Source organism: Nuphar pumila, chromosome 12 (assembly GCF_984573655.1).
Source record: "Nuphar pumila chromosome 12, dmNupPumi1.hap1.1, whole genome shotgun sequence".
NCBI classification, from domain to species: domain Eukaryota; kingdom Viridiplantae; phylum Streptophyta; class Magnoliopsida; order Nymphaeales; family Nymphaeaceae; genus Nuphar; species Nuphar pumila.
In genome coordinates this window covers 20,131,681-20,152,945 of record NC_143260.1, presented here as the reverse complement: position 1 = coordinate 20,152,945, position 21,265 = coordinate 20,131,681, and the positions used below count along the sequence as shown (strand labels likewise).

Here is a 21,265-nt window from a genome sequence, read left to right as displayed (position 1 = left end):
TTACGGATACTAGATCGTGTTTTTCTCTCGCCAGATCTATTTCACGCAGTACCGGATGTCACTGCCTGCCTGATGCCGCGGACCATGTCCGATCATGGACAACTAATTGTTTCTTGGGGCGCAGGCTTTAAAGCGTGTCGCAGGTTCTCCTTTGAGGAATGGTGGGTTCGTATGCCAGAATTTCAGCAGCTGGTTGGTCAATCGTGGGCTCAACCGATTTCAGGATCTTGGGTGGCCATCCGCATCCATGCAAAGCTTCTTCGTCTTCGGCATCGTATTAAGGAATGACTCAGCGTTAACAACTTGAACAAGTTTAGGTTCATCGGTCAGTGGGAAGCTGAGCTCTCCTCCTTGGCCCAACGTCAGGTCGATTTTGTTGGTGTGTCGGAGGGTCAAGTGCTTCAATTGCAGGAGCGTATCGTTGCTCTCTCTGCCCTCGTTGCAGAATGGAGAGCGCGAGATGAGCTTAGATGGAAATTGAGGGTCAGAGTTGCATGGTTGGCAAATGGTGATGATAATACATGATTTTTTTCATATGAATGCATCAAATAAGTACAGAAAGAACAGGTTCCTCTTGATTGAGATCGATGGATGCCAGTTTGATCAGCATAATTGCCTGCCAGCTATTACTTCTTATTTCTCTAGGTTGTATTCGACTCACGTAGGCGTTGGGGGGGTCATCGGCGATATGGGGTATAAGCGGTTGGCGGCAAACCAATATGTTCCTCTGCAGTCTAGATTCACCGAAGCTGAGATTTCAGATGCTATTAGCAGCCTCTCAAGATGGAAGGCCCCAGGCATTGATGGTTTTCACGTAGACTTCTTCAAAGCTTTTTGGCCAATTGTTAAAGCCGACCTGGTCCAGTTGTTCGATGAATTTTATCGTAATGCCAGGCTGCCTAAACCATACCATGTGGCAGTCATTTCTTTGATTCCTAAAAGGCATGGGGTGTCAGACATATCCAACTTCAGGCCGATTTCGGTGATGGGCGCTTTGTAGCGCATTATATCTAAGGTGTTGGCTAACCGGTTGCGCGCTGTCATTGATCAATTTGTCTCTCCGAATCAGGGGGCTTTTATTCCAGGTCGAAGTGTGCAAGGGTCATTTATTTGTGCAACTGAGCTTCTTCACTCTTTACAGTCGACTGAAGCACCGTACTTCTTGTTAAAATTGGATTTTCACAAGGCTTATGATAGTCTGGCATGAGATTTTTTGTTTGAATCTCTAACAAATATGGGGTTCGACAACCGGTTTATTGCATGGGTTAAGGAGCTGGTCACGAAATCAGTGTCGTCGGTGTGCATCAACGGAATGAGAGGGGAAAAATTCAAGTTGGCTAGAGCCATGCGACAGGTTGTCCCCTAGCCCCCATCTTTTTTAATATCGCGGCAGATGGTTTACCTATTCCCATGAAAATGGCAAAATAAACAGGCTTCTTGAATCCGTTGGGCATTCCTGGTTTTGTTGGTCACAAAATTCAATATGCAGATAATACTTTAATATTTGGTCATGCGAATGTTAATCAAATGTCTAGGTTGTGCTTCATTATTAAAATATTCGCTGCAATTTCTGGCCTTCGCCTGAACGAGAGCAAGTGCGCTCTGGTCTTACTCAATGCTGACCCTCTCCTCCAATCGGCTGCTGCAAGGATCTTCAACTGCCCGATATCCGACCTTCCTGTTAATTTCTTGGGTCTATCATTGCACTCACTGCTGCCGTCGAGAACTTCGTCTTGGACGTCTACTATAGAGCGGGTGCAAGGGAGATTGCAGTCTTGGAAGGCCCGATATTTATTCTTTGCGGGACGATTGACGCTCATTCGCCGTGTTTTGGCCAGATTACCAGATTTTCGTATGAGCATGTCCATTATACCGCCGACAGTAGAACGAACGATTAACCGTTTGCTTTCGCACTTTCTTTGGTCTGGGAATGCGTCTCAAAAAAAGTACCCACTTGTTTCTTGGCAGCAGATCGTTCTCTCGAAGCAGCGAGGCAGCTTGGAGATTCCGGCTCTGAGAAAGAGGAGCATCGTGTTAGTCTTAAAGTGGGCTTGGGTCGCTTCCACATCTTCATCTTCTTGGGCTACGTTTGTTAGGGAAAAATATGGTAATTTACCTGACTTCCTTCTTTCGACGCCCAGTTCAGTGTGTCATTCGTCCATCTGGTTGGAGTGGCGGAAAACACTTCGTTCCTTCAGTGACAGGGATCTTAGGCCTGGCCATGGTCGCCCGTGGCTTCATTGGGCCATGGCAAGCGGAGATAGGTTCTCAATTAAGCAAGTTTACTATTCGTTGTTGCCATCCGGGATAGATTGGTTTTCCATTGATTGTATATGGGGTAAGGGGCCCGCTCCAAGGGCAAAGGCATTGGCGTGGTTAGTGGCTCTGGATCGTGTTCAAACCCAGATTAATGTCAGGAAACGGGGGCTTCAGTTTCCAAGCATGTGTGTTCTTTGCGAGAAGGCGGTAGAGGACACGACTCACCTATTTTGGTTTTGCCCGGTAGTATTAGACCTATTCTTTCAAACTTGGGGTGCACCGCCGGTTCAAACGCGTTCAAGTTCTGTTATTCGGGACCTCTTGTTTGGTTCCATGAGTTTATGAAACAAAAAAAAAGGGAGATTATTGTGGCGGGTATGATGGTTTTCAGCATGGTGGGTGATATGGACCGAAAGAAACGATATCTTTTTCAGGGGCATCAAATTTAATTTTGGAAGGCTACGTCAGCGGGTTATGTTTGATGTGTATCTGACTCTTAAATTACATAGTAGAGACGGGGGTTTGGATCTACTTGTACTCTAAACTGTGCACAGTCACCATCTAGATGGTGGCTGTCTTACTCTTATGTTCCTCTCTCATCCGATATTGGGTTGGATGTATTTTGGTAATGCTGAATGATAAATGTTCTTCTCTCTCTCTCTCTATATATATATATATAGCTACAATTTCAACATGCAAATACCTGGTTGGCCAGCTTTGTTTGTAAAAGTTTAATGCTTTTAAGTTTCAAAAAGCAAGTTTAACAGAGTTCACAGTTTCCTTTAAAAAAAACAAGGCTGTCCAATTTGTTTATTGCATGGAGTGGCCAATCTTTTGTTTTCTCTCTTACAAATAACCACTATGATTTTATATTTTCATATAGTCACTTTGTTATGTTATTTAGAGATTCTGCATTTTATTTGGCCAAGTTGACCCCACTAAGGCATTCAGTTTGGTACATTTACTAGGAAATCTACTTTGGATTGCGTGGTTTTTATATAAAAATATGATTTTCTTAATGTTAAAAATTGGAGGCATCTCTACCAAATGATCTTTAGGTTTACATTCAGATGCAAAAACTACATACCAAATGAATCTTTTGGCTTCTCTAGTAACAAGTCTGTATATTCATAACGTTAAGGGAAAGATCCTTGGATCTCAAAATTCAAGCAGATGCATTAGTCCTTGAAATTAGAATGTTTCAAACACTGCCTAATAGACAATTATGTTGTGCTATCTAACAAAGAAATATTAAGGGCATATTTGAAAGTGGAAAAAAATCATCCCAAAAAAGGAAATTTTGCCTATTAGAGGTTTTTACAATCAATCTTTTTTTGTTATATAGAACATTTTCTCTTGTTTGTATGATAAGAGAAATTTGGGTTGAAAAAATGTTAAGATGTTCTTGTCAGGGTGAGGGCTGCCCTTGAAACAAAAATATTTTATAAGAAAACGTCATATTTGAGATGCAGAATTTGAAGACTATGCCGCCATAAAAAATAGATATTTTGAAGACTGTCTTTTCTCGGAAAACTCACACATATATATTGAGCCATGTAAAATATATATGTTGATAATACAAAAAAAAACAAGAAAAATGTTTTTATCATGTCAATATCACATAAAAGCGTACTATTTTCAAAAGAAACAATAATTTTGAAAATATATCTTTTTCAGTATTATATCTGCCTTTCATAATAGCTCTAAATGACGATATTTTTCCAAATATCGTCGATATTTGCGACATGGCATTCAATATTAGAAAAGGGGAGAAACGCATCAGAGAGAGAGAGAGAGAGAGCTCTTTGAGTTTTGGCTCAAAACGGGAAGGGTCACCAAACGACACCATCCCAAGTTCCCAACTCTCACTCTCTCATATTTCTTTTATTTTGTATTGTTTTTCAAATCGTTCTTCTCAAAATCTTCCCTCCTCTCCCCTCTCTTCTTTTCCCTGCTTCCACTCTCTAGCCTCTCACCTTCTCTCCGCGCTTCTAGGGTTTCGTGGTCATGGGGGGTCTCTTTCGATTTCCCCCTCTTGGATTCCTGCACGCTGTTGCCTTCTTTCCGTCCTGTGAAGATTTCGTTTTGAGGAACGAGTTTGGATCGATTTCGACCTTAGACAGTGTCTGTAGCGTTGAATTTTGCTTGCTCTCGAACATCGTTGCCGAGATCTGAGGGGAATTGTGGTGAATGGAAGAAGAGGCGGTTATGTATTCGATGAAGACGGAGGCGGCGGGGATGGATCCGGTGAAGGTAGAGGATGCATCGACGATGATTGGGAAAGTGGTCGACGGAGGAGACGAGGAATCTGCAGATCGACCTGGGAAGAAGCCGAAGGTTTCTGGGGGCTCCGAGCCGTCCGGTGATTTTGATGGGTACATGAAGCGGGTTGCGGAGATCGTGGTTGTTTTGGCTGCGATGGGTCGGATGAGAGGCGGGAGGGGCCCGGCGGATGTGGAGAGGGAGCTTATGGCAGAGGCGAGGAGGAAGCTGGCTTCCTTGTGCGAAAGTTTGCCTCCGAGAGAGCTTCTTTCGAAGGATGACTTTGGTGTTTTGGTAGAAGATTTTGATCTCAACATGGTGAACGATCGAAAGGAGTTTGCTCGGCCGAGGCCGTCTATCGCAGAGAAGCTGCGGCTCACTATGAGAAAGGTCCACCTTTTCTCCAATCTCCCAATTGTTTTTTTTATTTGACGTACTTAATATCCGAAATTTTCTTTGCTTATTTCCTTCGTATAACCCAGATTCATCTCGGTATTAACCCCATTTCATGTTATTTTGATGTCGAATTTGAGTATTGGTTTGATATACAGTTGGAGACAACCGTTTTGCTTCTTATTGATTTGTTTATGGAGCCACAAATGAAGTTGGATGAACTGCAAATGGCAGTTTCGTATGATTTAGATGGTTATCATAATTTTTTTGGGTTTTGCTGATACAATAAGTGGGCACTGAACTGCAATGTCAGTTCATATGTTTTAGATAGTTTTCGTAAATGTTATGAATTTAGTATTTTTTTTGCTGATACCAAAAGTGGCAGGGTGGTACTGGCAGCATAGACAGGGATACATGTGGAGGCGTTTCAACTGGCAGACTTGCTAGAATTGGGAAAAGAACTTTTGAACAACTCTGCTCTTTAGTTAGAGTTGCTTTGTATGGAATTCATCTAGCTCAAAGATGACATTTAATTCTTCCCAACCTGCATAGGATACTTCTTTTTTGTACATTTTCTTTAGGGCGTGTGCTGGAACCTCTTCCTTGATTGGAAAAAGGAATTCAACAGAGGGCCCAGATAAAACCACTGTTCTATGGAAGAGGTGAAATGTGATTTCTGTCAACAAGAGAACTCTGCTGGTCTTGCCACCACCTCCATCCCAATACTCTCTACTTATTAGGTAGTTATTGGGTTGATTATACTATTCTGAAATAATTCAAATGAGAGAAATGATGCAGGTGAGGGACTCACACCACATGGAAGTCCATCTGCAATGTTCTTGAACACACCCTGATAAGCTGCACAAACAAAAATTTAAGAGGAAAGTGTCAAATATTTTTACTGGTCAGTTCGTTTAAATAAAATGGTTATATGTTCATGAGAATGTCTTAGGGTGAAACATATGTTGCACGACCTGATAAGGTAACCTGAAAGTCAAAATTGACTTGGCCAACTTCAAGTTGTAACTTGGATGGCTTGGCAATGTAACTATTGTGTATACTCTCAATTCAGTAGGTAAGAAAACAGGTAGCTTAAAAGTTTAATAAAGTAGAAAAGTCTATTCAAAATAATGCAGGCAGGGAAAGTATTGTAAGACTTTCCATTTGATTTTTTCTCATAAAAACAAGAAGACACTAAGAAGTTATCCAGAAAAGTGAATAATAACAAGAAAATGAGGAAATCCTGCTTTTCTATTTTCTAATTAGGGTTGTAAACTAATAACTTGTGCTTAAAAGGGGAACACAGTGGTTTTCATTGTAATGCTAACATGCTTGTAGACAGTATTGCCCATCCTAAACTATTACACTTATGCATCTTAAATATCAAACAGAATGCATATAAATAAATAAATAGAATTTGATATAAAGACTTAACAGAATAGTTTTAAATCTATGGCTAATATGGATGCTTTTGAAGCATTTTAAAAAAGTGTATGTGTTAATGTCAAAAATATTTGCACATATTGATACTTAATGCACATATGTTTATGAGGCTAGAAAGCTTGCATTACTAGCATTCAGTAGGAAATTGCTCTCTAAAGTGGACAGTTCTTGAAAAGGGTAGCTAACAAATACATATCATGTAATAGATCACTGAAGATGGTTGACTATTTGAGAGAAATGAAACGTTACCATATCCTTAGCAGCATCCAAGTCATGGTCATGTTAGATACATGGGAGAAGTTTGGATCTATGACATCTGCACTATCTGACTCTTGGCCTCTTTGAACAGTTTCCAAAAGGATATCAGATTGAAACTGGTGATGGAATGCTGCTGTCGGTCGTCCTCTTACCTACTGTTTTTTCAAATGCTTTTGCATAGTCCTAGAAAATTTCCCATGGTTAAGTGCTAGCATATCAAAACATCAAGGACTAGCGAAATACTTGTCTTTAGTTTGATCTACTTAGCTTGACTTCATGCTAACAATTTATTTTCTCTTTGACAATACATTAACCAGGTATTTTTTCTTATTTAAATATTCATTTGCTATGCGTCACGAACTATTTCTTTCCCTTGCTCAAAGTGTGTTGTGGTTAGGGCTGGTAAATGAACTGAGCAGCTCATGGATCTGCTCAGTTCGGCTCGTCCCCGACTGTTTCGTGGTCGGTTTGTGTAAATGGCGAACCAAGCCATCATCTGCTCGGTTAACACAAACAAGTTGAGCACAAGCATAGGCTATTCATCTCGTCTGGGTTTGTATGAGCTCATATAAATGGAATATATATAATATACACATAATTTATAAATAAAGTGATTTTCTATGTCACCTCGGTACGAGTGCGGAGGGTACGACACGGCAATTCCAAAAAATGTGGGTGCGGGGACACAACTATATATATGTAAATATATTAAATATCACATAAATACAAAATAAACTGAATATAATATATTATTTACTGAAAATATATATTATATACTGAAAATATATAATATAATATAATATAGGACATGCAAAATGGCGTGTCCGGTACCCATACCTGTGTTGACATGGGTACATCACCTAAAGTGGCGTGTCCTGGTAACATAGGTGATTTTCAACGGGATTGCTTGGTTTGTAACAGAGGTGGCTTTTTGAATTCCAGAGTTGGCACGTACATTTATTTTACATGAGCCAGCTCGGGCTTGACTCACTTGGCTTAGACTGGGCTCAAGCTTGACTCACCTGGCTTAGACTGGGCTCGAGCTCGGCTTGCATGGACCCTTGCTGGGCCTATTGGTAAATGAGCTGAGCTTGAACAACCTGTACTCCGTTCGTTCGTCTCATTTATTAACCCTAGTTGTGGTGATAAGGGTAAACGTGGGTGTCAGATTCTGTCCCATATATTTTTTTTGGGGTCAAAGGTAGAGTTAGTTTGCGTACTCCGATCAGCCTTGTTGGGTCTTACCATGTCTTGGTCATATTTGAATTAGACTGGGGTCGTGTTTGGGTCATCTAGCTGGTTTCTGTTTTTATGTAGAAAACCTGATGCTGGCATCAATCCTGCCCATATATTGCTCATTTTGCTAGGTAATGTAATACCCAGCAAGGTAAAATTTATATATCTCATTATTTTAGATTACACAGTGGTTGCTAGAAACTATATATCCTGGGGTGTTGCTTTGAAAGCTGGAGGGAAGGCACTTTTGGGGCTTGTTTGGGAATCATGCTTTCTAGGACATGGGTTTTATGCATGGGTACTGCACTTCCTTGGTTGGTTTGATTCAATTAGATTCATGAATAAGTCATAACTAACAACCTATTTTTTATAACTTCTTTATAGCACAAAGGGTGTGTATTCACTGCTAAACTCAATGTTCTTTTAGATAATTCATTTAGCAGAGCAAGTCAAAGCAGTAGAGCTGAAAATGTTCTTTCCAATATAAGAAAATCATACATCATCATGTTCTCTTTGATAGAACCATTATTATATTCGCTTTTATGTACAATTCATAGTTTTTTTTTCTTCTCAAGTTCCTTATAATGTTTAAATTGGTATTTCTTGTTGTCTAGCAGATAGAAGAATCAAGGGAATTTGCATCAAAGTCAGCAACTTATTCTTCTCAGATACAACATGTTGGCTTCCTTTCAAACATTCATGGCCAGAGTACGACCGATGCAAATCTCAAAGTCTCACCTTTCAATCTGAATTCCATGGCACCATCTTTGATGGGTTTGCAACCTGTCACACCTATGAACCAAGCTTCTAGGTTAGTGCCAGCATCTACAGGTCACAGCCATTTACGAAACAATGAAGCACCTCGAATTACTCTGGAGTCGTTGTCCGGAAATCCATCAGAAGTGGAACCTTCTCGATTTACGTTGCCAGTAACAACACTGAAGCATTTTAAATCAGAGGCATGTTCTGATGAAATGTTATATTCTGCTGAATCTGTAAAAGGTTTGTTTGACGTCTCCTCTGCTCCATCATATGGTGTATTGATGTGTGGGGTCTACTTTGTTTGACAATGCAAGTAACTGATTTTTTGATGTATTTACTTATTTATCTCCTGAATCTTTGTGCTGTGATAAATTACTTGAAGCTCTGCAATCTTTTGCTGATTTTCTTTCTTCTTGCCTTGGCATTTAGATGAAAACCTGGCATATTGTAGCTATTGCTGATTTTTTCTTCTGCATTTGACATTTTTGTAGTAGTCTTCTTTTTGCCAGCCCGTGTTCAAGTGTTTATTCTGTTTCACATTGTTGTTTTTTGTTTCTCCTCTTATTTCTCTCTTCTTTTTCCTTTTTTTTTAAAATACAGCAGCCTCTGCCAGTGATCAAGTGTTAGGCACTTTTCCTGGTTTGTCCTCTTCACAACTCTCTTTTGCTCCACAAGATAAAGTTTATCAAGGAATCAAAAGCCCAATTAATGCCTTAACAGTGGATCAGGAAACACATAAGGATGTTATATTACTATCGTCTTCTCAACCACCTGATGTTAAGAATTCTGAAATGCTTAGACAAGATGCATCACGTGGTCCTCATATTATGCATCAGTCTGCTCAAGTTGCCAATTCAGTGGGACATTTATCAACTCATGCTAACCACAATGATATTGCCCAAGACATTCAGAAAATTTTACAGCATGGAATTCATAAACATCCTGAGTGGTCACCACCTTCAATTGCATACATGAATGCTCCTCTCACTTGCCAAATATGTAAAGTTACTATTACAGATGTTGGAAGTTTGCTTGTATGTGATGCTTGTGAGAAGGGTGTCCATGTGAAATGCCTTCATGCGTACAACCAGAAAGGCATTCCTCACGGTGAGTGGCATTGCCCCAAGTGCTTGATTTCAAATAATGGAAAGCCATTACCACTTAAATATGGACGTGTTGGTAGAACTGCTAATGTGCCAAAACCATCAAATGCCAATAGAGTACAATCCTCTGAGGAGAACAAAACGGGAAGCGGTGATGGAATGTTCAATCAGCAGAAATTAGCAACCAATGGAGGTGCTACTTTGGTGAACCATATCCATACTACTAAAGGCAGTATTGATGAAGACATCACTGCACATGCAAGGACTTTGAATATTGAAACTTCTGCCTCTCACCTTTTTAATGCCCCAATTGAAATGGGAAATGGGGAAAAGCAGCCTACTAATACAAATGTGATAAAAAAAAAGGTTGACCCAGTTAATTCTTGTTCTATTCCAGAATCGGAAAAGTTGCAGACGAAAGATGACACCGTAGCTCAAAGCCAGGTTGGGCATTCAACTGTTAATGATGAATTTGTTCCAGTCAAAAACATTAGACCTGAAGATCCTTGTCCACTTCAACAATCCGATACTAGTCCCCATGATGGCCTTGAACCTTCAAATCAAGCCCAACCCAATGGAATGCCCCATGCAAGAGTTTATCTTGGAGTTTCTGCAAGTCCCTTTCTTGAAAATGGCCGCACCACACAGGCAGGGATAAATGGATCAACTATCTTACAAGATTCTCATAAGGACAGTATTGGTGGAGTGATTAGTCAAGAAGATCAAGATATTTCTCATTCAGTTGGTGGGGCCATGGAGAGTGAAAATGGGCCTGTAGATTGCAGTAAATTTCTGACAGAGGGGTTTAGCAATGTTAGTTGGGTGGGTAACAGAGTGCAGGTTCTATATGAAAAAACTTACTACCAGGCTTGTTGTGTTAATGAAATAGTTTACAAGCTGCAGGATCATGCTTTTTTTCACTCTGAAGATCCGAACATCGCACCTTATATTGCAAAACTTGAGGTTATCTCCTGATTTCCCATATTTCTAAGTTAAATTGCATGATAATATTTCGACTGTGGTTTGGCAGTAATTATAAGCACACTGTTTTCTGCTGTTGTATTTCATTTCTAGTTTTCTGTTCGTGGCATAGGCATGCCATAAATATAAATCATCTTGCAGCTGCTGGCTTGGATCACTGGACAAATTCTCAAAACACATTTTCTACTACAGGTTCTGTCGGAGGATAATACAAATGGAACAAGATGGGCACTTGTGAATAGGTGCTACTCTCCTGGTGACCTACCGGAGATGGTTGGCCGGCCTTGTACTCCTGAAGAGAACGAGGTTTGTAACCCTGACTGCCATACTTTTCACCTTGAAATGCTTCATGTTTGGTATATACTGGGGAAGCTCGCTTCAGAAGCGGAAAACTCCTCGCTTCCTAGAAAGGAGGGGAAGCTTCGGCAAACCCGCTTCCCTTTGTGGGAAACCCTCTTCCTCCTCGTTTTTGAAATCGATTCCCTTTCACTCCCTTAACATTTCCTTCTTGCTTCTTGTCACTTCCCACTCGCTTTTCCCTAACTTTCTATGTTTTTCATATTAAAAAATAATATTTTTTATAACAAGTTAACATGGTTTTATGTAATTTTTTTGGATAGGCTGGTTTTATAGGATTTTATACTTGTGTTCATGTATTTTTTATCTGTTTGTGTGTTCCCTTTTCATTTTTCATGGCTTTTATAATCACTTTACAACAGTATCCAGCTTCCTGCTTCATACTACTTTTTTAGCACTCGTTTCCCCACTTCTGCCTCACACATTGCTTCTCGTATCCATTTTGATTTTTGGTAACTATGCTGCTATCTCGTATTTTTATCCATTGCCAATGTTTGGTTCAGGTTTTTTATTTCATTTATTTTATTTTAACAGTTATCAACTTCATTTATTTATTGGGCTTAATTGTTCAATTCCAGCAAGTTGTTAATTTCCATGTTTTACACAGGTCTATGAATCTAATCACACAAGCAATGTACTTCTGCACCTAATTCAAGGTCCATGCCGTATACTGCCTGCAAGCAAGTATAGACAAGAAAGGCAAAGTGGAACCCAATTAGGATCAGAATCCAGTAAAACTTTGGGACCAGTTCTTCTTTGCAAGTACGTGTCATTGTGATGCCTCTTTCATAATATTTCTTGCAATTGTGAATTAATAATTAATTGACTGCTTCATTCTACATAGATGTGAGATATATATTGAAAGCATTCATAAGTTGACTCAAATGCACTAAACATGCATCTAATAAAAAGGGTTTATAGTTTATACATAATTGCTTAAGCATGTGAAACAAACCTACTTTATTTTTTGTTGCATTAACGTTCTTGTCCAATCAACTTTGGGAGCAAGTAATGAATAAAGCATGTGGTCATGCTTGTGATTGTTTTTTTTTAATTTTATTTTAGGCCTTTTGGTGTTAGTTTCATATAATATGTTTAGCTTAATAATATTTGGTATATTCACTTATATTTGTCAATAATATTGTCCATTCCACATTTTCTTATTCCATTTACATGTATTTTTGAAGATGTAATCATTAGCCGCTGGTGTTTTTTTGTTCTCTTTTCTTTTGCATGTTTACATTCAATTTTCATGTACAGTACATGCCTTTTTATCCAAACATCCAACTTTTCATTCACTTTTGTGATCTGGGCAGTCCTAGAGGGGGCTACCACAGCTTCTATCTCAAATAACTAGTTCACATTTCTCCATTTTCGATTGGTCTTGATGAGCTGTTGCAAAAATTAATTTTCTGTTTAACCTTTTGATTGGAGATGATGTTTTATGTTTGCAGGCTGGCTGCTTTGCTTTTTCCATTGTTGAAACTTAGCTTCCTAGGTTATCTTACATATATAGCATCTTATCTAAATTTTCATTTGCTTACAGGTGGTTTTATGATGAACCAATGGGACTTTTCCAGCCTTTTAGATAACAGTGATTTGTTGTCTTCTATGTGTTTGACTCAATTCCTTTTGACTATGAAGTTTTGATCACATCTGACTATAAGGTACTTCAATTTATTTTCTTTTTGTTTGTCTTGTTTTCATGCTGTTAGCGTAGAAGTTATTATCACCAAGTTTCTAGTGTTTTTCTGTGTACTTGAAATTTAGTCTTGTGATTGTTTGATGTTTTAAAAGTGGGGCATTGATGATACAAGGTTATAGTGTAAATATCGTAAATAATTGTTCTCTTTATTTGGTTTTGTGGCCTTCAATCTTTTGCCTTTGTTTTGTATATTTTGTGTCTTTTGGTAATTTTGATCCCCCTCTCTCTCTCTTATATATATATATATCTCTTTGATGGTGCAATATGTAGCTACTATGCTTAGGGTGGACATTGGGTCAGACTGATAACACCTGCAAGGGCTCAGCTGATCGACAAAATTTGAAGCCGCCAAGAGCCCAACCTGATAATTGTGGGGCCGGGCCAGACCCAATTTCAATCAGGCTCGGATTTGCTCACCTGACTCCTATGTCACATGGGTGCGGGTGCGGCGCAATTTCAAAAATTTTGGACACGGGGACTCAGCTATATATATAACAATAATTCTAGTAAACAATTAAAATTAAGGTAAACACATCTATGAGCCATGGTTAAAGAAAAAAAACTTTAAACTATGACCTTGTGAAATGGTCCATAATCTGGTCCAATTTTTGAAATGACCCCTTTACTATAGCATTCACATCTGTTCAGTTTTGACATTCAATTATTCAAATGTTTAAACTTTATACGTTAATAGTTGCACAGACTGTGCAATGTGCAATGCAGTATGTGACTGGGCACACTGTGCACAGTCAGACAGACTGTGCAATGCAGTCTGTGACTGTGCAGACTGTGCACAGTCACACAGATTGTGCACAGTCACACAGACTGTGCACAATCACAGACTGTGTGTAGTGACTGTGCAACTGCATTGCACAGTCTGGTTATATATTAAAAAAAAAGATATATAAAAAATGATTTTTTTGTCTTTTGTCTTAAAAATGGATATTTTTGGACTCGGTCAAAGTTGACCGAGTCCAAAATGTGGATGGACTCGGCCTCAACTCGTTGACCGAGTTTGACTCGGCGTTGACCGAGTTCGGGCCGAGTCCGAAGCCGCACCCGTGTCCGCACTCGTGTCGGGGCGTGTCGACTCGGGTGCGGCACCTCCCTAGCTTAGTCCGTGTGACATAGCCTGACTCGTGACCAACCTGATAAACTTTATGCACACCAAGATATTCAACAGGAAACTTAGTTGTCAAAGGCGCTAGGCCCCTAGGCAGTGAGTCCCTAAAAGACTAGGAAGGGCCTAGGCAAAATTAGGTGGACTAAACTATCCCAATTTTTTTTTTAAAATACACAAAATATGTAAACAAACTGCTAAAATTAATAACAAACATGTATACAATATAAAATCAATCAACAATAAGCAATAGCCAAAACACGTCATCAAACACTGTAAAGCAATTATATTAAATAACCTGCTCAAAAAATTAAGAATAAATGAACAATTAAATAAACAAACAATACAACTAACAATGTGAATGAACAATATACAAAAAATAAAATCATGTACACAAAAAAATTAACAATAGACATAAAATAAGCAATAGACAAATAAGAAGAAATGAACAAGAAAAATAAACAAACCATGCAATTGATAACCTGCTCAAAAAATTTAAGAATAAATGAAAAATTAAATAAACAAACCATACAACTAACAATGTGAATAAAAAATATACAAAAAATAAAATCATGTATATAAAAAATTAACAACAATAGACATAAAATAAGCAATAGACAAATAAGAAAAAAATTAACAATTGAATAAGCAAACCATACAACAGAGAACTGAGTCATCTGACAATGTAAATAATAGGCAACTACATAATTTAAACACAATTAAAGCCTCAACGATATTAGGTCATACTAAAATGTCATAGGTCACAATTGAACTACTGATAGTTCATGATAATTAAAGCCTTATATATGAATTATGTACCCAAATATGTATGCATGTATATATATATATATATATATATATAAATGAAACACACAAACACATAATATATATACTATACATATTATAATAACTGAAACACAAAATATATAATATATAACTGAAATATAGAATATTATAATTAAAGATATGTATGAAGGAGTAGTAACCAATGTTCGCACTTGTGGAGGGGTGACAACCAATTTTCCTATAACGGTTGGGTTACATCAAGGATCTACTTTAAGCCCTTTCCTATTTGCTATAGTGATGGATGAGCTTACGAGATTAATTCAAGAAAATGTGACGTGGTGTATGTTGTTTGCTGATGATATTGTTTTGATTGATGAGTCTAAAGCTGGGGTTAATGCTAAGTTAGAATTATGGAGACAAACATTGGAAGCAAGAGGTTTTAAGTTGAGTAAGAGTAAGACAAAATACATGGAATGTCAATTTAGTAAGCAACGAAATAGAGATGGGAGTGTAGTGAAGCTTGGTGAGCAAGAAATACCGGTGGATGATTCTTTCAAATATTTGGGATCTATCATTCAAAAGTATGGAGAAATTGATGGAGATGTAAATCATAGGATAAAGGTTGGGTGGATGAAATGGAAGAGTGCAACTGGAGTGTTGTGCGATCGTAGAATGCCATTGCGGTTGAAGGGAAAGTTTTATAGGACGACTATTAGGCCCGCTTTACTATATGGTACGGAATGTTGGGCTGCCAAGAGACATCATATTCAAAAAATGAGTGTAGCTGAGATGCGTATGCTGAGATGGATGTGTGGAAATACAATAAAAGATAAGATTCGGAACGAGGAGATACGTAAGAAGGTAGGCGTTGCACCCATTGAAAATAAGATGAGAGAGAATCATTTACGGTGGTTTGGACATATTCGACGAAGGCCTAATGATGCTCCAGTTAGAAGGATGGAGAAATGGGAAAATATATTAGTTAAAAGAGGTCGGGGTAGGCTTAGGAAGACATGGATGGAGGTGATAGGAAATGATATGAATGCGTTGAACCTCACCGAGGACATGACATTGGATAGAAATGAATGGAGGAGAAGGATTCATGTGGAAGACCCAGAATGATTTTCTTTGTTGGTTCATATCGCCGACCCCAATTGTTTTGGGATGAAGGCGTAGTTGTTGTTGTATAGAATATTATAATATATGCTTATGATATGTTAATATATAATTCTATATATTTACACATTAAACAAACATATATGTGTGCATCAACAACTCTATGTGTGGGTGCATGTGAAGTGTGAAAAAGAAGAATCAGACAAATCATATATGAATTAAACATACATCTGTAATTCAGAAATGGAAGTCATGCTCACGATCTTGGAGACTTCTCCATTCCTTTTTATGAGATGAATCATGACTTCATGCGCAAGATTCAAAATAAAGAAATTGCAGAGGCTTTGAATAAAATGAAATCAAGAAGGACAGTTGGCCCAGATGGTATACCTATCGAGGCTTGAAAATGCTTGGGAGAGAAAGATTTAGAATGATTGACAAATCTTTTAACAAGATTTGGCGGACAAATAAGATGCCTAATGAGTGAAGGAAGAGTACTTTGGTGCCTCTATACAAGAATAAGGGTGATATACAAGATTGCACAAACTATCGTGGTATAAAACTGATGAGTCATACTATGAAACTTTGCGAGAGGGTGATCGAGTCTAGGTTGAGGAAGGTTGTCATGATATCGGAGAATCAATTTGGTTTATGCCTGGAAGATCAACTATGGAAGCTATACATCTTCTTAGACAACTTATTGAGAAATATAGAGAGAGGAACAAAGATTTGCATATGGTTTTTATTGATTTGGAGAAGGCATACGATAGAGTACCTAGGGACGTTTTTATTATGAAGACAAACATTGGAAGCAAGAGGTTTTAAGTTGAGTAAGAGTAAGACAAAATATATGGAATGTCGGTTTAGTAAGCAACAAAGTAGTGATGAGAGTGTAGTGAAGCTTGGTGAGCAAGAAATACCGGTGGATGATTGTTTTAAATATTTTGGATCTATCATTCAAAAGTATGGAGAAATTGATGGAGATGTAAATCATAGGATAAAGGTTGGGTGGATGAAATGAAAAAGTGCAACTGGAGTGTTGTGCGATCGTAGAATGCAATTGCGGTTGAAGGGAAAGTTTTATAGGACGACTATTAGGCTCGCTTTACTATATGGTACGGAATGTTGGGCTGCCAAGAGACATCATATTCAAAAAATGAGTGTAGCTGAGATGCATATGCTTAGATGGATGTGTGGAAATACAATAAAAGATAAGATTCAGAACGAGGAGATACGTAAGAAGGTAGGCGTTACACCCATTGAAAATAAGATGAGAGAGAATCGTTTACAATGTTTTGGACATATTCGGCGAAGGCCTAATGATGCTCCAGTTAGAAAGATGGAGAAATGGGAAAATATATTAGTTAAAAGAGGTCGGGGTATGCCTAGGAAGACTGGGATGGAGATGATAGGAAATGATATGAATGCTTTGAACCTCATCGAGGACATGGCATTGGATATAAATGATTGGAGGAGAAGGATTCATGTGAAAGACCCAGAATGATTTTCTTTTTTGGTTCATATCGCCGACCCCAATTGTTTTGGGATGAAGGCGTAGTTGTTGTTGTTGTTGTAACAAACATAACTCAGAAACAGTCAACCAGAAATATAACTCACAAAACATAACTCAGAAACAGTCAACCAGAAATATAACTCAGAAATAAGACTTAGAAATAGTCAAACAGATTATATATAAATTACATTACATGTACACACACAAAATATATATATATATATATATATATGAAACACACAAACACAAAATATATATTATAATAATTGAAATACAATTATATATATATAACTGGAAAACATAAACTATTGTAAAAAGGAAAAAAAAAAACAAAAAGAAAAAAGGAAAAGGGGAGGAAAAATTGGAAGAAGAAAAAAAAAAAAAGGGAAGGAAAAAACAGGAAGAAGAAAAAAAAGGGAAAGAGAAGGAAAAACTGGAAGATGAAAGAAAAAAAAAAGAAAAGGGAAGGAAAACAGGAAGAAAATAAAAAAAAGGAAGAAAAAACAGGGAGAAGAAAAAAAGGAAATGGGAAGGAAAAACATGAAGAAGAAGCAAAAGGAAAAAAAAAGAGAAGGAAAAAAGGGAGGAAGAAAAGAAGAAGAAAACCCAGAGAGAGAGAGAGTGAGAAACTGAGAGGTAGAGAGTGAGAAACTGAGAGAGGTAGAGAGTGAGAACTCGAGAGATAGAGAGAGAAAAACTAAGAGAGAGACCGAGAGAAAGAGAGGTGAGAAGCAGAGAGCGAGAGTGAGAAACCGAGAGAGAGAGGCATAGAACGGGAGTGAGAACCCAAGAGAGAGAAACAAAGAGATAGAGGAGCGTAGGTGTACCTTCTTTTTCTTCTTGCTTCTGCAAAAAACTAAGAGAAAGAGAAAGAGAAACAAAGAAAGGGGTACATACAACGCACCTATTTCTTCTTCTTCTTCTTGCTGCAAAAAACCGAGAGCGTGAGAGCATGAAAGGGCGAGAGAGAGAAAAACGAAAGGGCGAGAGAGGGAGAGAGAGTGAAAAGGGAAAGGTCTACGCCTTTCCCTTTTTATACCACCAAATGGTCAACAGAAAAGGGACAAAACTAGGCTTCAAGCCTCGGCGGTAAAATAGGGCCCCACCCCCCAAACCCAATCGCCTAGGCGGTGGGGCTGTGCCTAGGCTGCCTTTGACAACAAAGACAACAAGGAGAGAGAGAGAGAATTCCCAATGTGGGTTGTCTTAGGGCTGTTTCTTTTACACTCAATCATATAATATTACATGGACAATATTACCCCTATTGATACAAAAGAAACTAACACACATGAAGGGGCAAAAAGAGAAAATAAATGTGAATAAAAACACATAAGAGAACACATTTGAGCATGACCCAGGGACTTGAGATCCAAAACTAAACACGTCTCAACAACCTCCCTCAAGTTGTACATGATCTTTTATCATGAACAACTTGGATATAAGAAACTAAAATCTCCATCTTGGAAGCCCTTTCGTGAAAAGGTCACCCAATTGATTTTTTGAACCAATAAATTTGACTTCCAATTCTTGATCTTCAATCTTCCTCTTGATAAAATGCTGGTTTATTCCAATATGCTGTCTTTCCCTGATGTATGGGATTAAGAGAAATCTTGATTGTGGCCTAGTTATTGTTAAAATGTATTGTTGTATATATTCATATGCGTATGTATACCTAGTCGCATACACATTTTTTCTTGTATATATATATACATATGCGCATATATAATACATATATGTAACTGTTTCCTTATTGTATTAGGTTTGCCCATGTAGGAGCATTTTGGTCATTTCATATGTAATAGGTAGTGCCCATTAGGGGCACTTTTGACTTTTTTTTTATTTTTGTCTTTTTTTTGCTTTTTATTTTATAGTTTTTAGCTGTTAGAGACTAGCCCAATAGCTAGATTGGCTAGCCTCTTGTGCATGTAAACCTCTATAAATAGAGTTCTTCCTCTATTTCTTTGTGCTTCTCTTGAGTATTATTTAGTGAATAAAAGGCTTATATTTTTTTTATCTTGTGCTCATGTGTTAATCCTTTGTGGCTTTTTGTATGCACTTAGTGCTTTTGTATTTGTCATTAATTGGCTCTTGTATTGTCCCTTGGTGGACTAGTGCTTGTGCACTTGTTTTTCATTCTTGTATGCCCTTAGCGACTTTATTATTATAATCTTTCTTGTTTCATTACATGGTATTAGAGCCACATGCTCTTGGGTTTGTGCAAAGCTTCTCCAAAGTTTGTGCTTGCAGCAAAGAAGGGATCTTCCACAAGCACTTGTTATTGTCCTTCAAGATGGGCTTAAAAGAACCCATCACAATGATCACATTCAAATTAAATAACTCCAACTATCTAATCTGGGCTGCCGCTATGGAGAATCTTCTTAAGGGTAAGAAGCTATGGGGGTATGTGAGTGATACTTCATGTGAATCACAACTCATACCCACCAAAAGAGATGAAAATCAAATCAAAGCCCATGATGATGATGACAGAAAAAAGGCACTTAAAATATATCACATCAAGTTGGAGGATTGGGAAGCCGAAAATGCCCAAATCCTTTCTTGGTTCCTAAATAGTATGAAACTCAAGATAGCTGCAAACAGTCACATTTAAAAAGGCATGCGATGCATGGAATTTTCTTAAAAATATGTTTGTGCAAAAGGACTTGGCACAACAATATTTTCTTCAAGAAAAGATTCATACCACAAAAGAAGGGGATAAGAGTGTGAGAGATTACTATGGCACTCTCACCTCTTTGAGACGAGGTGGCATTGTTGTAGCTTAAGTGGGAAGGTCCCGCCATCGAAATAAGACAAAAGCAACTTGAGAAGGAACAATTATTTACGTTCCTATTCGGGTTGGAACTTGAGTTTGAGCAAGTGATGTCCATAATCTTACATAGGATGCTCATCACCTCTCTTAATGGTACCCTTGCCGAAGTGTACCAAGCCGAAACGCAACTTGGCATGACTAGAGGAAGTGAGGAAGTTTTTGCCGTGTCAAGACTTGACAACAATATTAAATCATATAAACCTCCTCATTTTGGGAGGAACAACAATGGTGGAGGATGGAGGATAATTTGTCATTTTTGTAGTGAACCAAAACATATCAACACAGAATGTCCCAAACTCAAAAAGAAGGTGGCCACTGTTGAAGAGGCACCCAAAAAGGGTGAAGAAGCAATCAAGAAAGAAGGAGATCTTAAAGATACTATCAATCAACTAACAGAGGCATTACAACAATTCTTTAAGACATCCTCTACACACTTCCGGTGCCGCCTTCTCCACCTCCTTTCCTATAGTTATGCTTTCTTTGATTGTGGTGCCTCCTTTCACATGAATACTTTAAAATCCCTCTTATCTGAATGCACTAAACTCTTTTATGGTACATGTGTTTGCGATCAATGAAACTAATTTGAAAATCAAAAGTATTAGAACTTTTAAAAATATTTCAAAGGATTTTTAAGTTCCTAAAGTTAGAGTTGTTCCAAAACTCAATTTAAACTTATTTTCGGTATCACAAATTTCAGATTGTGGGTATGAGGTCTCTTTCTCATCTAAGAAATATTGGGTTCAAGATTGCCAGTTAGGGAAGCTGATTGGGGAAGGCCATAGGAGAGATCTCTAAGACATGAATTTTCTTCATATTCCCAAAGAATCATTTTGTAATTTTGTAATTTTGTAAAGGAAAAATATATTATTTTATGACACCAATAATTAGGCCATCACAATGTATCTAAATTGTCTCTTTTTTCATTTTTGAAAGATTCTTATATTGAAAAAGAGTTCATATGTAATGCCTGTTTTCTTGGGAAAATGAAATCTATTCTATTTATCTCTAGAACCTTTGTTTCTTCAAAATCTTTTGAATTATTGCATTCGGATGTATAGGAATCGACTCCAGTCATATCGAAAGGATGGCTCTCTTATTATGTGATATTTATTGATGGATTATTTCATTAGGCAAAAATATAAAG

At 38.0% G+C, this 21,265-nt stretch overlaps 1 protein-coding gene across 2 annotated transcripts in view; it reads left to right on the top strand.

Moving 5' to 3' along the window:
• LOC149820229 (uncharacterized) overlaps nucleotides 1-21,265 on the top strand; it is a 37,280-nt gene that overhangs the window by 3,709 nt on the left and 12,306 nt on the right. Inside the window, exons 2-7 of one of the 2 annotated variants that reach the window (XM_089983787.1) lie at nucleotides 4,255-4,911; nucleotides 8,469-8,853; nucleotides 9,214-10,679; nucleotides 10,890-11,003; nucleotides 11,662-11,816; nucleotides 12,601-12,721. In XM_089983787.1, coding sequence (XP_089839913.1) covers nucleotides 4,450-4,911; nucleotides 8,469-8,853; nucleotides 9,214-10,679; nucleotides 10,890-11,003; nucleotides 11,662-11,816; nucleotides 12,601-12,646 — 2,628 coding nt within the window. In that variant the 5' untranslated portion in view covers nucleotides 4,255-4,449 and the 3' untranslated portion in view covers nucleotides 12,647-12,721. Of the gene's footprint in view, nucleotides 1-3,747; nucleotides 4,912-8,468; nucleotides 8,854-9,213; nucleotides 10,680-10,889; nucleotides 11,004-11,661; nucleotides 11,817-12,600; nucleotides 12,722-21,265 lie in introns of those variants that run through there. The other variant, XM_089983788.1, reaches the window with a different exon arrangement.